The sequence below is a fragment of the Aptenodytes forsteri genome, unplaced genomic scaffold (assembly GCF_000699145.1).
Source record: "Aptenodytes forsteri isolate BGI_AS27 unplaced genomic scaffold, ASM69914v1 Scaffold84, whole genome shotgun sequence".
Taxonomy (NCBI): domain Eukaryota; kingdom Metazoa; phylum Chordata; class Aves; order Sphenisciformes; family Spheniscidae; genus Aptenodytes; species Aptenodytes forsteri.
In genome coordinates this window covers 2,496,401-2,513,739 of record NW_008795492.1, presented here as the reverse complement: position 1 = coordinate 2,513,739, position 17,339 = coordinate 2,496,401, and the positions used below count along the sequence as shown (strand labels likewise).

At 41.3% G+C, this 17,339-nt stretch overlaps 1 protein-coding gene across 1 annotated transcript in view; it reads left to right on the top strand.

Annotated features, from left to right (window-relative positions):
* Window positions 1-542: 542 nt before the first annotated feature.
* CUNH16orf45 (chromosome unknown C16orf45 homolog) overlaps window positions 543-17,339 on the top strand; it is a 49,997-nt gene continuing 33,200 nt past the window's right edge. Inside the window, exon 1 of the mRNA XM_009281633.1 lies at window positions 543-683. Coding sequence (XP_009279908.1) covers window positions 578-683 — 106 coding nt within the window. The 5' untranslated portion in view covers window positions 543-577. The remainder of the gene's footprint in view (window positions 684-17,339) is intronic.

Below are 17,339 nucleotides of genomic sequence, written 5' to 3'. Positions count from 1 at the left end.
TCCATTCAGTGCAGGACTTTCAGGAAAGCCAAAGGCTGCACGCACAGCAACCTGAGATGTGTTAGACTGCAAAAGCCATGACTGGCTGTGGATTTTACTGTTATTCCCCAGCTGCTCAGGCCAGAAGATGTGCTCAGTGCTCCACTGGCCACAAGAAGGACAGTCCTCCCGTGCCCTAGCAGTGAGCGTATTTACTAACTCTCGCTTGCCCGAGTCGCTTCGGCTATGCAATGGGACTGCACACCGCAGGTGCAGGGATGGGCAGAGACAAAACCAGCTAGCCAGGGGCTCTGAGCTGCATGGCAGCACCGTTGTGGAGGTCAGTCTGCTCATCTAAGCGGGCGGGAGGGAACGACCCGCCCTGGAGGGCCCAGCAGGCGGGGCGTGTGTGCAGCCTGTGCCGGGTGACGGCCCCCCGCAGGGGGTTGCGGCTCGTATTGTTTCTCTGCCTCCCCCCGCCCCAGCCCCGCACTGAGCATGTGCGCAGCACCCCTTCCCCCGGCGTCTCCGCGGCAGTCGGGTCGCAGCCCCGCTGGCATGGAGTGACCTGCGGAGCCCCACGCCGCCCAGCCCGGCCATGGAGCTGAGGAGGTCCATCTCGGCCAGCGCGGAGGCCGAGAGACCGATGAGGCGCTACGGGGCAGTGGAGGAGACGGAGTGGAAGGCGGAGGCGCTGGGGAGAAGTGAGTGGGGGGCGCGGGTGCGGGTCCGGCTGGCCAAGGCAGCCTCAAGCGGTGGGGCGCGGCCGGCAGCGGCGCGGCGGTGCGGTCCTCCGGGCCCCGGGTCCGGCGACGAGCGCACGCCGGGGGCTCCTGTTAGCAGGGCGAAGCCACCTTGGGCTTCTCGGGGAGGAAGGTTTGTGTGACCGTTTTGCCCTCTGAGGCTGGTGCTTTCCGAGGGGGCCGTGTCGGAAACGGCCTTTCTCTGCAGAGAGACAGGGAAGCAAAGGGCTGGAGCCGTGCCGGTGCGGCTCGGGGCACTTCAGTGTTTCCTTGCGAAATGGGTTGCTCGCTCGCTCCGCAAAGTGGAGCGATGAGAGGGTGGCTGAGGCGGGATGACTGGGACGTTAGCTCTCCCTCGTTGTTTATTAGGTGGTATTTAATATATGGCTTTTCATAAATATCGGTAGTCTTCACATTTGAAAGGCACAGATGACAAACACGTTATTCCCTCTTGTTATCTCGGGCACAGGGTACAGGAATACAGCACTCAGTTCACTTCTTCAGTGGTTGCACTGTATTTATGAGCTCAACAAATGCTCTGTGGTGGAGGAGCTTTTCTTGAAATCATAATTTTCCAGAAAGGAGCAATTGATGTAGCCTTTCCAAAGTGCCTATGGAAAGAGTAGTTAAAAAGATATGTCGTTGCCAATTCAAGTTATCCATGGGACCTTGTCTTCTCTAAGATACCAGTTATTATTCTTTTATTGGCAGAACTATCTTCTATACAACCTAATAAGCCTCTAAACCCCTTCTAATTTTCGAGGTAACCTCTGAGGCAAGAAATCTTGAGAAGACTGTCACAAAAAGCTCTGTACTAGTATAAAGAAAAATATTTTCTAAGTTTCATCAAGTGTTTGATTAGGCCACGGGAAAAAAAGCTTTGTGTGTATCTGTTACGACACCTTTATCTTGGCTGATATTGGGGTTGCTGGTATTCTTGATTCACCATCCGTCTTTTGATGTGCATTGTGAAGTCTCACCTGGATGTCTTTTAACATGGCTTTGCAGCATCCTGGTAGCAGATCGTAGCCGGCATTTTTGCCATGTTTAGACTTTTCAGATAACTGCTGTGTTCTGGAATCATACTTCACCTCTGGCTTCAGTTTTTCATGCATATGTTATTGTCTACCATACGCTGATGACAGGGGTGTAACTCTCCCACTCTGATGCTCCATTTGCAGTGTTGGTTTTGTTGCGGTGCCTGGCATAGGTTCAGGACTGAGTTACTCCACGCTTTCTAAAATAGAATTGAAGACTGAAATCACTGTTGACTGAGTTGGTTGACTCAGACACATGCAACAGTTTTGCAGGTTCTCTGGCATGATACAAATGTGCTTTTCTTCTTCTCATAAATATGTCTGGTTTTGTTCCAGAGCTCAGGAGCTGAGTGCAGTGCAGCACTTGTAATAGTAATAATAATAATAATAACTGGTAGCTTGAGGTGACAGAAGGGTTACGTCTTGCAAGCTTTGGACAAAAGATCATCTGTTTGGCAGAGGGCAATGTGGAGGCTGAGTGGGAGACCCGATCTGCTCAAAAATATGTGCTCAGCATTGAGTTTCCACCCAAATCACAGCTTGACCAGGTACTGGAATGGGCTGTTGGCAGGACTAGAACCAAATGTCCAGGTGTCTGCACCCTGGCTCTGCTGCTGAGCTGTCCTTCTTCACACTAGATAGATTGAGTTTAATGAGACTATTTCTCTGTGTATAACAATTTAGATACAGAATAGAAAGTAATCTAGAGGCCATGGTCCATTCTTTTAAAAGTGGAAAATTATTATTCTAAGACTTTGCCATTTGAATAATTGATGTCTTGTTTGCTCATAGGCTTCAACTTCCTTAAAATACTGTGGAAAATGCTATTTATGGTAGTTGTTTTACATGATCCCTGCATATCTTTCCTATTTTAATACTAACAGTGACTTCTGGTCACACTTTTGCATTGATTAAAAATAAATAGATCTTACTATTTACTTTAATGCTCTTTTACAGCATAGGTCCTAAATTGCATGGCACGATGACAGTAGTCTCCAGAAGGTCTGGGAAGAAGCTGAAAAAGCATCATCCCCTTTCTTACTAATGTCAACAATTAGCCTTTGGTATTTGCATATTGTTTTAAAGATGAAATGCTAAGTAATGGTATTAACAAAAGCAGAAGCCTATTACTGCATATGCATTTGCCCTTTTTACTCTGACAATTTGTTGTGTCTTAAATCAGGATCTCTTTGGAGGTAGAGCTTGTGTATCTGTACAACACTGCACGATGGAGTGCCATTTCCTGGTCAGTGCCTTTTGATGTGAGTGTAGTCGTATCAGAAGAGGATGTACATCCTGATGATGTCCATTACAGAAAGAATGTCATGGAAGTTAGGTAGTTTCTATGTAATTTGTTAAATGGAAAGGGAGCTCTGTGCTAACTTCTCTATCTGTGGTACAGAAAGCATTGCTGGTTATTGGTTATAACCAAAGATGAGTTACTTCATAGCAATGAAATGTAACGCCATGCACATTTCTATTCTACAATGGCCTCTTTCAGCCAGATTATCAATGGAGTTAAGCTGGTTCACAGTAGCTGAGGATCTGATGCCCTACAACCTGAGGGTGTAATGATCTCCAGTGGGTTTGCATGCAAAATACGAAGCAGATTGTTTGAAGGTGTGTCTTTAACAAGACACTGAAGCCTTTCTCTTCATATACAGGAGGGAATTTCCAAGGAGTAGAGAACATTAAAAATGACAGTTTACCATGTACAGAGCAACTCATGCATTTTCTAGTGCATGCATGTAAAGCACAGTCAGGCTTATATATTGTCAGGCTTGTATAATAATAATGTGGTTACAGCCTTCTCAGTAAGTGATCTTTACAATATAGTCTTGGGGAGTCTGCTCTGAAGCAGAGCACTCAAGCGTTTTGGTCAGTCCTCATTACCAAGTGCACAGCTTCATTTAGAATCATCTGTCTTGCCATCAGCAGGGACCCATAATGCCCTGATTAAATAACTGCACACCACACCAGGGAAAAAGCCACGAAGAAACAAAGCAGTTTTTCACCATCCTTCTGAACATAGCACTTCTCAGATACATTTCTGCTGATCTTTTCCTTCCTCTTTCAGTTTGTATGAGGTCTGGAACTAAATGCAAAACTCAAGGTGAATGCCCCAGCTTCAGTCAGTATAAGGAAGCAGATATGCCAGAAAACTGCAAAGGTTATGTTTTGATGCAATTTAGCGCGCCATGAAATTTGCTAATTGTTTTCATTTGGATGCTAACTCAGCATTGGAGGTAAGCTGCCACAGTCCTATATTGCAGAGGTCCACCTTTTCAACTGTTTTTGAATATGAAGTGGAGATTAGGGGAAAGGGGCCCTATTACAGGCCAGCACTGAAGAGGAAGCTGGAGATTTCCAACACGAGACTCAGTAGTAGCGTGAAGCTTTCGTAGCCAGCTTTACTTGCTCTCCCTTCATGCTGTGAATGTAGTATCATAGATTATGTCCAGGCAAGGTACTGTGAGATGGCAGTGCACTCCAGAACAGCACCAGTGGGGCGATTTTATCTAGTTCTGAGATTGCTCTGATTTGTTCCAACAGCAGAAAGATAGTACTGTTCCCGGGTTCACAAGAGATCCTGGGCTGACACATGTGAAAGCTTATTTCACCATATTCAGTTAGTTTATCTTGAAAACCTTTCTAAGCTTGTTAGCCAGAAAGAGACTTTTGTATGTATTTATATGCTCCTCTGCTGAGCGCTGAGAGTGGTTCAAACACTGAAAATATGCACTATTTAATATTTTGCATGTGCATTTCTTGACAGCATGGGAACGTGGATGGCTTACATCTATCTGGGGCATTTTTGGTTCAAGACCAGTTTGTTTTAGAAGTGCTATTATGGATGGTCTTTCAGCTTGCAGAAGCTTGAAAAGCTAAAAAGAAAACGACCACAGATTGCAATAACATGGATAGTGATCCTGTAGCCAGATCGTCTTTTCTCTTTGATGAACAAAGAGTGAAGAAAAGGCATTTATACCCTGGTTATGGGCACTTGCTTTGTCTAATCTACTGGGAACTGCTTGTGTCACCTTTAAGGCCTGATTTCATTAACAGAACAGAATGGCTGCATCTTAGAACAGGATCTAGTTCGTGATGTTTTAATGTTGCTTAATAACATTTTATAATAATTTGAAAAAATTTCCATTGCAATATTAAAAAAATCAATCAAGTAGCAACAGAGAAACACATTTGTCTTGCACAGCAAAGCCTGCACAGCTAGTGTCCTGTCACATTTATCTGTCATTCTGGTCACCGACGAGTAGTTAGGATGGATTTGTATTAATCATATGCCTCTATGTATTAGTCAAAAAGTAGGTAAATGCCAATTTGTTCTTGAATTTTTGTGTCAGCTTTATAAAATGTGGAGGTTTAATAGCTCCCTATATATCTAGTACAGACAGACTGGATAGTATGTTGGTTCCTGTGAGACATCAGTGCACTCCTATGTATTCATGGTGGATTGGTCCCAAGTGACTGTAGAAAAGCAAACTTATTTAGACTCTAACAAAGGTGGATGCAGCCCTGGTACTTGGTGGGGGGTACAGCTGAATGTCCTCATTCTTCTTCCTCCTGTATTGCTCATGAGAGTGAAAAGTGACTTGTGTTGTCTCACAAGACAGGGGAGGAAATGTGATTAGAAAGTTGCAATGGTGCTCAGGGCTGCCAAGTCAGAAACTACAGAGTAATGCTGGGAATTCAGGAGTTCTCAGCATGAGGGGAGACTCATGAGTTGGGACTGACAAGGGGCTGAGTTTACTCCGCACCACCCACAGTTAAATTCAAACCTGCGTCAATTATAGCTGTTTCTATCATCTGGTAGTTAAATATTCAAACGCACACCGTTGGGCCTTCTTCCATAAACCCCACATATTGCACAGACATCCACAAACCCACTTCAGTGCTTTGCATAAAAACTCTCTGTTACTGTAACACCTCACCAGTCAGTCAGGAATGCAGTATGACCCTGCCTATCATGCTCTCGTGATACTGTCCCCCAGTCTCATCATGTCTCCACTCTGATTTAAAAAAGAAAAAAAAAAAGAAAAAAAAATGTTTCACAGGCACAAACAGAATTTATACAGCCCAACTACCACTGCTGTTCTTTCGCAGTGATGCCCTTGTGTTACTGTAAATTCCCCTAAATTGTTAATTGTGTCTATTACAGGCAATAAAACGGACAAAACAGATTAGGCTTTTTCAGACCATCTATTAAGATAGGTGGGAAAGAAGGTAACTGAAGGATATACACAATTACATTTCTTTTTATAGAAGCAGCAAGTCTGCTGGCGTTATGAAGGTTTGAAGACAGGCTTCAAATAGAGAATGTAATTAATATTCTTTCCGTGTCTCCATTTAAAAAAAACTGTGCAAAAATTTTGAAAAGAGAGTGACCAAGAAATTAAAATATGACAATAAAACACTAATAGTGAACCCCACAACTTTTTAGAAAATATTTGACAAAACAGTGTAATCAACAAAGACAATTGATTCAAAGGATGATGCCAGTTCTAGGTTTTTTTCTTGTTTATAATTATTAATGTTAATATATTTATATTGTAGTTCAAGAGGAAAAGCAGCCTGTGTCTGATCTGTGAAACCAAGACAGGACTCCCACACTGAAAATCAGAAGGGGTTTCTAGAAAGGATTGAGGCTGTTTTCTACAAAATAATTGTAAAACTCACCTGCTTCAATGGCAGTCAGATGGCTCCAAAATTCTCCTACACAGCTTAGTGTTTCTACAAGTCACTGGTGATTTTGGCTAGCAGCATGCACATACAATTTATCTGCATTTTCATTGCTTATCCACTTTTACATGTACTAGGTCCTGATCCTTCTCCTTCTGCAAAATATTTCTTAAATACAGAGCGTACCACTTCATAATCTCCACCAGGTCATTCCTGCATGGAAGGGTGTATCTTGGTTTTGTTTTACTTCACAAAGAGCCAGGAGAACGATTTACAGAGTGAGACTAGTCCAGTTTATACTCTCGTGTATTGTCTCGTTTTTCTAATTCCTCCTCCCACAGCTGGGTGCTCCAGGCAGCTGCTGAGACAGAGGAAGAAGGAAAAGGGACAACTGGAAATATTTTAGTGCCTCAGAGTGCATTCCTGCTAAAATATTGGTCAACAACGGGAGGAACTGTGACCCTTAGAGCAGCTTCTTCCGGGTGCTGCTTCGTGTTGGTCTCCCAAGTCCACAGAATTCTGTAGCACAGATCCCCATAGAAATATACTTTCCTGTCTGGTGACAGAAATAAAATCAGTTAATGGGCTACCCTTGCCCCCATAGTTTCCGTATCATATTTCATGAGTTTTGCCCTTCCTTCGCTTTTCTATCTAGCTATGGGCTATGTGTGTCCAAGGTTTCTCAACAAAAAGTGCAGCTAATTTACTCCCTAAATTGTCCCATGGTTCTGAACATAATTGTCTCTTGACAATACTTCATATCCTACAAAGTCCAATCTGTCCTACAAAACACAAATGAGAAAAACAACAACCAAACCCACCCCAATCTAATCAAAGCCAAAGGGGCTGAGTGTAGCAGGAGTCTTGCTAACTCTGGATAGGAGCTACCTTGCAAAAACCATGTTGGTTATTATGGATCAGGATCTTACTGCTGCACGTCTGCTCACATATGTCAGCAAAGACATTTCTCTCGTCTGAGATGCTCATAAATCAGAGGGTTAAGATATTTTACAGAAAAAATGCATTAGACCTCGAAAGTAGGACACTTTGAACTACACACGTCATCCCTGCTGCTGGTAGCCTGTGGGATTATGGACTCTGTAATTTTTTGGACTATGTTTGATAATTGATCCTTTAGTTGCATAGCATGTTTTCATCAGAGTAACCACTTGTGAGAATGTGTGTGTGTCTGTCTCAAGGGTGCGTTATAAAACAGGATTAAAAACTTACATTCAGGATTGGGCATGCGCTGCAAAGTACTGTGTATCATATGTGAAGTTTATAGAGTTTTCTTGTAGTTACTGAGCACAAGAAAGGTTGGAATTCAGCACTCTGTAATCCTGAATCCCAAAGTGCTTTTCCTCTGTAGCTGAATATGTCCCATTTTCATGGAAGTCTTACTTAGTAAAATAGTCCCAGAGACTCAATGAATAATGCTAATTTATTTCCATGAAACATGTTCTGCTGTCTAACTACATAAAAGGCATAGTATAAATGCATTCAAAATTCAAAAATGAAAAATGTATGCTTGGAGGGCAATCTATGAGAAATCAGCAGGAGCACCCTGGAATAATTTTGTTAGTTGCCCTTCAGGATCAGCAATGAAACATGAATTATCAACATTTTGTCAGTTCATAAAGGGCAAAATATTTGAGAAAATAATTTTAAGAGAATTTGTCATTAAATAAGGATGAATGATTTTCAGTGGGACAAACTGCTCATTGCAAAAGCCTAATGACTGCAAACCCTACCAAAATGCAAGAGGTAATTTGTTATTATAAGAATCTCAGCAGTGTTTAAGGATCTTTTTATTGCCCTGAACCCTTCTCCCATCCAAACCTTTACTGATTAGGGATTTAAGAGATTTTGTACAAACACATTTGGTTTTTTATATACTGATAAAATTGGAGCAAAATATTCTCATTATAAAGTGGTTTAATGGTTTTGTTCATCTCTTGGAGAAAACAACTCCAAAACCAGAAAAGGAGTTAACAGTTAGTTCTACCACTAACGCCCTTTCAGTACATGAGGCCAAAGTAAGTTTTAGAATAACGGTATTGAAGCCAAAAGAGCAAGACAGTGACCTGACCTCACTGGGAAATGACAGAGAAGCCTGACTGACACTTTCTTAGTTACAAATACAAAACGCAGTCCTGACTTCATTGACATCAATGGAAATTTCCTCACTGATTTCAATAGAAGGAAAACTGGACTGGGCTCTCTGCCTTTGTCTCCTGGAGCCCTGTTCACCTCGATCCTCTTTAGAAAACTCTGGTGAGGGAATTTGGGGGCTGTGTCAGTTCCATGAGGATTCCCCTGGGGGTCTGTGTCAGGCTGCCCTGTGAGTTTGGTCTCTGCCCTCACTTCTCACTGGCCGTGTCCTGCAGTCGTGCAGAGCCTTAGCAAGCAGCGATGAGCATTCGCTCCCTGGAGAACCGTTTGCACTGGCAGGGGTAATGCCATTTCAATCTTTTTGTCTCTGAGCAGTGAATAATTAGCTAATACATTGGAGCCCCTACAGTGAGTGGCTGTTCCTCAAACTATCCTGTTTTACAGGAGGAGAGGAAGTCACAGAAATTCAGTTATGCATTTGTGCCCCCACGCTCCTTATCCAATCTGTGGTTTCTCTCCTCTCATCTTCTACCATGGATTCCCATACAACTTCCTCTGGGCACTGTGCCTGGGAGGGGACTGAAGTTACTGCAGTTTGGCAGACTCTAAGACAGAGACATTTTCCTTCAGGCTGATACTTGTCTGTATCACAGACAGAGTATGTGGGATGTGATAGTGAAGGGCACAGCCGTGGAGTTTTGAAAGCCAGTAAAATCAAGATCCATTTGTCTCTGCCTTGGTAAGGTGTGAAGCATCTTGAGATTACAAAATTTTTTTCTTTCTCTTATACAAAGAGAAGGTGACAGCCAGCTATCCATTTGTCTCAGTGATACAGATGACTCTGCTGAACTGCCTTCGTTTCCTCACCTCTGAGACCTCCAGGGAGGCAGTCAGCTCAGCCTCATATCAGCCCAACGCCAGTTGTGAGGAATATTAGCATTTTTAAAGAAAATGGAATCAAAATTAAGTGTGCAAAAGCAATTAACTTGGTGAAAACAGAGGTTGCTAGAGAATGACTCCACATCCACAGATGAAAGGCAAGTGCAAAACAGATTTGTTTGCCAACTGTCATCATTATTTTGTGTGAGTTGAAGAGATGGAGCCCTGTGCTGTTTCACCTGAGCGTACACTGGGAAAGAACCAGCTGGTTTTGGCTTTACTGGCTCAGGCAATTTCATCTTTAAGGAAGGGCACAGCTTTTGCCTGTGGCTCCCTGGAAGCACTGTGTGTCTCATCCATTGGAGAACAAGATCCCAGTATGATTCTCTGCTGCCTGGCCTTTCACTTTGCTGTTGGACTGTACACATTGTATGTCCATGGCCTTAGGAATAGCAACATTCATCCCGCTTGGAAATTACTAGTCTTTTCTCCTATGAAATGTGAAACACCTTTTTTCTTGGCTTCTGAGGAGCGTCTTCTCAATATTTAATTACTTGGTAGAGTGGAAATCTGTTATGCGAACCAATTTCTTTACTGTCTTGTCGTGGTTTAACATGTCTGAAGCAATTCTCCATACCAGTATCACTTTGGCCTTTGCTGGATTGGACTCGTATGTCTATAATATTTATCCAATGGTTTTAAGGTTGCCTAAAATTACCTAGCAGCTGCTGGGAAGATGTTTAGAGCACTGTTAGAAAATTGTGTTATTGGAGAATCATGTCACAGAGTGGGGGGAGAGAGAGAGAAACAAGCTTTCTGGTATGCGATTGGATAATTTCAAAGGACAATATTGTAAAGATGTGAAATTTAGAAATGGCGGTGGCCATTTTACTATTATTTCACTCGCAACATATGCTGCTCTTTATCAGTCAATGCCCTTAGGAGAAACCATAAACCCATATATTCCTAAAGAGGTTTTGCAAGACTTTTTGAGACTGAACATTTTGTTGACTTTTTTTCTGAAACAAATTAATGAAGATAGAAAAAGTCTTTTAAAAATACCAAACTAAATAAGCTTTAAAAAACTGAACATTCGCTGTAGCTGGCACTGTTACAGCATTTGAAACTCAAATGCTGAAGCTTTGTGTTAGTATTACAGGATCAGAATATGACTCTAGTGAGGAATAAAATGGAAAGCCACAGGCTGTTTCCTTTGACCACTGAGCAAAATGACAGAAGTAAATGAACAAGTAATGTGTGTTTCTTAATACTGCTTTTTAATTCTCCATCACATAAGATGAATTGATGAAGCATGAATTGCTTTCCTTGGAGTGTGGCTTAAACCGAGTCTTGCTCCAGATGGGAACGTGCATTGATTTCAGTGGGAGCTCTATACTAGAGAAGGTACCTACCACAGTAACTAACTGTACCAGTTTCCATTTACAGCCTTCTGATAGCACTGAATCTCATGCAGGGCTGTGGCAGGGTTGGGCACGGAAACCCCTTCCTGAGTCTTCCTGACTCCTGGCACTCTTCCTGAGCCAGACTAAAATAGCTTCGTGCAGATAGAGGTCTAACCCAGTGCCACTGTATAAAACTGACAGTGAGGGCTTTTGGGTCAGACCTTCAAAGGCAATTTTCCCTCATTTTTTGTGTCTCGTGTTAGATCCATTTTCTCATAGGAACAGCTGTCAGATCATATACACTGTGCAAACTTTCCCACCAGGCTGCATATAGCTGCATATTCTCCCCATTCTCTGAAGGACAAACTGCTGTTTAAAGTGCACGAGGTTGTATTTTCAATTCATAACATGGTGGGAAAAGGTGAAAGGAATATGCAAAAAACCAATGGTAACTACATTGTCAGCATCATGGTTTATTTGAGTGTAAACCAAATTTTCATCTCACACATTAATTTTGAAAAATAAAATATTATTTTAAGCAGTCAGTCCGTTCCCCTGTCCCACACCCTCCCCACCCCCTGGGTGTGAAGGCATTAAAGAACAGATACTGAGAGCTAGGTATTTTGGGTACTAGCAACTCCTGTCTCTTTGGCACTAGCTTTAAGATAATCAGAGAGATACTAGAAAAGATAGCCTCTGTTCTCACAAATCAGAACTCTAGAAATAGGTAACTAACTAATGCAGTTTGATTTCTGCATTTTTTTCCTATGTCTCTGCAGTACTGAAGGTCACTAGACAGAGGACAAAAAGACTGGTGCTTGTGGTGTGAGAAGCACTGAGGTACCTGGAGGCGATCAGTGACCAGCATGGTCTTTTTTTGTTCACTTTATAAATACAGAAATAAGTATTCAATAGAGATGTAACAGTGGTACTAGGGCAATAATTGGGGGAGGAGGGGAATATTAAGGCCTATTTCAAGGCTTGGTTACATTTTATGAAATTATTTCCATATACTACCATGGGGTTCTGATCAAGATGGGTGCCAGAGCTCTTGTATTGGGTCCAGCAACATTTTCCCATTACATTAAGTTCTTGTCTTTGATATACAGACACGGTGTGCTAGAATGAATGACTGAGCTTAATTCATCCACTTTCCTTGATTCCTCCTCTCTTAACTGCAGCTCTCTCTGCCTCATCTCCTAAGTATGCTCATTCAAAGAAGAAAACCCAACTATGACTCAAATCACAGCACCCCTGCTCTAGGGTTTGTATATGCAAAACTGCAGTGATTTGAGGACTGGACAGTGCACACCTAATGCATATAAAGCACTCTGAGCTTGTATAGTCCAAGTTGTTTCTGTTCAGCAGAGGTGTAATGCAAGGGTGCTGTAACTTGAGGCTAATTCCCTATCAAAAATAAAAAGCATGTACGAGAGCTCTTCCAACAGGAATCTTAGCCAGGCAAAGCATTTTTTCAAGCATCTTCCTAGTTTTATTTTGTTGCAGTGATTTCATAACTGTTGATGTGAGTTTTTCCTCAGTAATTGTGAAGAAATTTTACTGTGTTTACCTTTTATGTAGAATAGTCTGGATATAAAATACCTTGGTAATAATTTCTTATAGTGAAGAAAATCATAGCACTTAATTTCATTGTTTTAAAATTACATGGCTAGTCACAACAGAGTAAATCTAACGTTAACTATTTTCATGCTGGGAAGGAGTTACACCACTGTGTTGCAAGCAAGAAAAAACTGTCTCCTTCTGTGAGTCCTCCACATATATAAATATTTACACCAAAGAAAACATTGTCCTTGTAGCATGTTTTCATTCACTCTGCACAAGGGAGAAAAGACATTTAGAAGACATTTGTATGTTTATAAGGAGGCCATCCACTGCCCTTCACAGGAGTAAAATATACAAGGAGCAGGAAACAGAACCCCTTCTCATAGAATATCCTTTTAATAATTTCCCCAGGCTTCCTTATTCTGGAGTGGTAGAAAGGCAAAATATCCCAGCTAGAAACCATTTTGTATCTACTAGAACAGACGATCAGAATTCTCATCAGTTTCTGTGTCCTATGGAAAGTGCTCTTCTACAAACAGTAGGGAGAGTTTTCTGTATGCTATCCAAGAAGACTGGATAGCAATGACATTTCTGTGGGCAAAACCAGGGCATTATCAGATGTTGGCTAGGATAAGATGGGTGTTTGCTGGTGAGTCAAATGAAGAAACAGGCAGCATGGGAGATAGTAATTTTGAGATGTGTATCTTTCTATATGAATCAATATTGCAAATGAGCTGAAAATTGTACAAACAGATGCAAATAAAATAGCATGAACTGTTTACAGCAATACTTGAGTATTAGTTTATACCCTGGTCTGCACCAACACAAATTAGGTCAGAGATAATAAATTCAGAAGAAAGGTTGGTAAAAATGAGACTTATCACCAAAGGCTTACTTAATTCAGGAGGTGATTAACTTTGCACAGTGACTTCTGAGGAAATAATTAAAAGGAACTTATCCTTTTTTTTTTTTTTTTTTTAAAAATAAATCCCCTTAAAAAATGAGAATTTGTAAACAGAACTTAAAATTGCAAAAAAAAGGTAAATTCATTACTTAATACTGTAGAATTTACTTAAATCACACTTCTGTAAGATCTATTATTAGTCTGCTAATAGTAACATATATGAACAGTGGTCTGAGACAGGTTATAGTGAGTGTGTTTTGTCTATTCAGTCTATCTGATAACACTTCCTGAATAGACTCAATATTATTTTCTTTGCTGGTTGCAAGAAGTTTTCATATAGCAACAGGGGAGATATAAACACCTAATGAAATAGGAAAATCTCATTGTAAAGCCAAAGAATTGAATAGGAAAGATTACCTGAGGGGGAGAGAGAACAAAAAAAGGAAGCAATTCAGCTTAATTCATTTTTTAAAACAATGGATTTCATGCTGGTGGCATCCCAATATTTTACTGAATGACAAATCTGTTTCTAGCTCTTCTTGAGCTTATGTTTAATTCATATAGGGAATTTCCACTTAAACACAGGAGTCTGGTCTGTTGGTTTTGTGGTGGCTGATTCCCAGAGATGTGTATGTTCAGCATATGTCAAAAGATCTACACCTCAAGCTTTGTAATGTGGAGATGTACTGAGATCAGATTCTAGGCTCAGATGAAAAAACCTATTAGTTTTTCTGAGACCTCCCTCATAAGAAAGCTGGCTTCTCATATAAGAGACCTCCAACTTTGCACCAAGTATTTGTATCACACACATTGATTTTTGCAAAACGGAGAATTCTCTTTCATTTCCTGGTGTGAGGGGATGAGCTCACATATTGCCTTGGTATTGAGAATTTCTCTGGGCAGCATTTTAAATGGGACACATTCCCTGGCTGGGTATATAATTAAGAAAATTTCTCTAAGGCTGTGATATGCGATATAGCTGTGACTGTGATAAGAAACAGCTGTTTGTTCAAGAAAGTAAGCAGCTCCCTTTCCATCCCAGAGCTGCTCAAATCTTGGGTCTAAGCTGCTTATGAATAAAGCACAGCGAATTAGGGGCCTATGTCTTCCCTAAAACAGGCAGGTGGGGAGGGATGAGGAACTGGCATGGCCATTACTCTGTCCCTCTTCTTGGCTGCTGGAAAGATTTGGCAGGTGCAAGTTGAAATGGAAAGATGTACAGCAATTTACTACACACCTTCTCCTGAGCCAGGAGGAAGCAGAGAGCACAGCTGGATGCAGAGCCCCTTGGCTGGTGCCCCTGTTCTCAGGCTCAGAGAAAACCAACCTCTGCACCAAAGCTGCTTGCCACTCCTCACAAAATCTAGATCAGGCTGAGGCAGGCTGGATGGTAGTAATGACTTGTTATTCACAAACAATTGAGCTAAATCGCTGGGTTTTCTCCAAGCAGCGCTTACTTGAGTGCTGAAACAATATAATGCAAGATCAGCTATTCTGTCTCATCTGCAGAGATTTATTTATTTATTTGTGTGTAGGGGGAGAGAGAAGAGGGAGAAAACAGAAGAACAGAATATTAGGAGAAGCTTCTGGGTTTAGACCTACTGGGATATTGAGGGCACCCTTCTGTCAGATTAGGTCAATAGGAGAATCACTGATATGAAATACACGGTCGTACATGTCCTAGAAAGAGGTGGAAAAATGCCACTGTTATTTCAGTTACAGCAAGACAAATTAGGTTGCTTAGTTTCAGACTGACATGTAATGTGGTCTGGGGGAAATTGCTTTCACACCTCACCTAAAGCCACCAGCCAAATGTGTGAAAAATCCTGTTGTCAGAGCATCTGGCAACAAGCAATGTGGTACTGATATGCAAACTGGAGTTTATTTAAAATTGGAAGTAACAGTAGGAAGTCTGGAAAATGTTCTTGCACAACTCAATTACAGTACTTTAAGTCTGTCATAATTCTCTGCAGACCTAATTATATGGACAGCTCTTCTTTAAATCCCACTCAAAACCACTTAATCCTTCTGTATACACAACAGACGTGGCTGGATGAGATACCACAGGCTATTTTGCAAATGGACTGTACTAGTCTTGAAGAGAGTTTGTGGCTCAGTTCAGGCACTGGGGATGCTGGAAACTGAAGTCTGAAATGGTCACACCAGTCATGATGATGCCCTTCCAGTGTGCTGTAATTGCTCTGAAAAATTTCTGTATGTGAGCAGGTCCTTTTTCTGCTCTATCAGTATATCTGAGACACCAGTAAAGACACTCTGTGTTGCTAGATTTTTATGTGTGATAGGAACTGTACTGAGGTGATACTAAGCAGTCACTTGCAGACTAGCTTGCATCTGAAGGCATGAGCCGTAGTGACCTTATCATGGCCACCATAAGGGAAAAAAAAAAGTGAAACCTGCCAAATTTAGAATCTGGATATTTGAAAACTGTCAACTCAGGGATGCAATTTATATTAAAACAGGGGATTCGGTTTCAGCTGAGTGGAGAATCACATGTGAATCCGTGAGTAATGTCTCTGGGGTATCTTAATTCAATGGGACTTGACTTTAAAAAGGATTTTATAAAAAAACCATTAATTCCAAATTCCCTTTGCTGTTTTCATGTTTCTGTTTTCCTCATTTTTATGCATTTGCCCTCCAACAGGCTGAAGAGATGTGTGCAACCTTGTTATCATTGACTGTAATGGAAATTGGCTGGGGCATGCAAATTGCCTGCACAGAGTCTTGGAATCAACTTCAAAGTAGCAAGGTTGAGCTCTGTAATTGAGTGTCAAAGCCCCTAAAGGTTTTCAAGACCCAATCTGTGAGTGTCATTAGGGTAATTTATGTTAGTGGACATACTTCTGCATACCCTGAATTTATCTACATCAGAAGCACTTCCTGCAAATTTCAATCACATTAAAAAAATCTGTATTTTTGACTTAATATTACGGCACAATCAAATCGGGCCTGGGGCTTTTATTTCATTGTTTACGGGAAGACTTTCATGGGAAGTTACATTCATGTTATATTTTCAAAGAAATATTTAGTTCAATATTAAATTCTTACTCCTTAGGCATTTATTGCTGAGTGCTGAAATTCTGTTTCCTGATCTGTAAATATGGTTTGTATCAGCTTTTAAATTGCTGCCAGAGGGGGTACTACTGAGGAAAAGTCCTCCCTCTTCCCCTAAAATTGACTGTTTAGGGGACTATCCAGGGTATCGTGAGTCACAGATCAAAGACGTGATACAAAAATAGAGAAAGCTAGTAGAATCACAGTAGTAGAAAAAGCCTACAGGCAAATCATAATGATAGTGCTATAAAACAGCACCAAATCATATATAGATTTACAGCTAGAAAAGAAATTATTCTAGTTACAGATAATTAGGTAGCAAATTGTCCTATTGTACTGAGTCAGTTCCTTGCATAAGCAAACATCCTTAGATCCAGATGGAAGAGTAGGAAAGCAGAGATGGTGCACTATCTTGAAGTGATAGTTTAATTTGACGGGATGGATCCTTATGACTTCATACACAGAGAATGAGTCTGGAATCTTTCTGTAGGCAGTGTCTGCAGAGGACACTGGACCTCAAAAAGCTAAATCCTACCTTAAAGAGTAAAGCCCCAGATAATGGTCAAATTAACCTTTTCTACTTCCTGAGTCCACCTTCCTGCAACTGCAGACAGTCATAGAATACTTGAGCTTATTCACAGGACCCGTCAGTTTTTTTTCCCCACAAAGTGAGGCCAGACCCTTTAAAGATCCATATGTTCTGATCTTAGTTTAAAACAGCTTTGGTTCCTTTCCTCCAATTTCCTGCTTGAAAGATTGCTTCAGAATGTTATTGCTTTGGATAGTTACTAGTTTCCAGACTAAGCTTTTTCTTTACTTCTGCTTAATTTTACACCAGCCATTATCATTTAACATAAACAATCCTTTCCTCTTCGGTAACCAAAATATCTATCTTCACAAGTAGATGAGTACCACGATTTTAGCAGCATCAAAAGTCAGGAGAATGCTA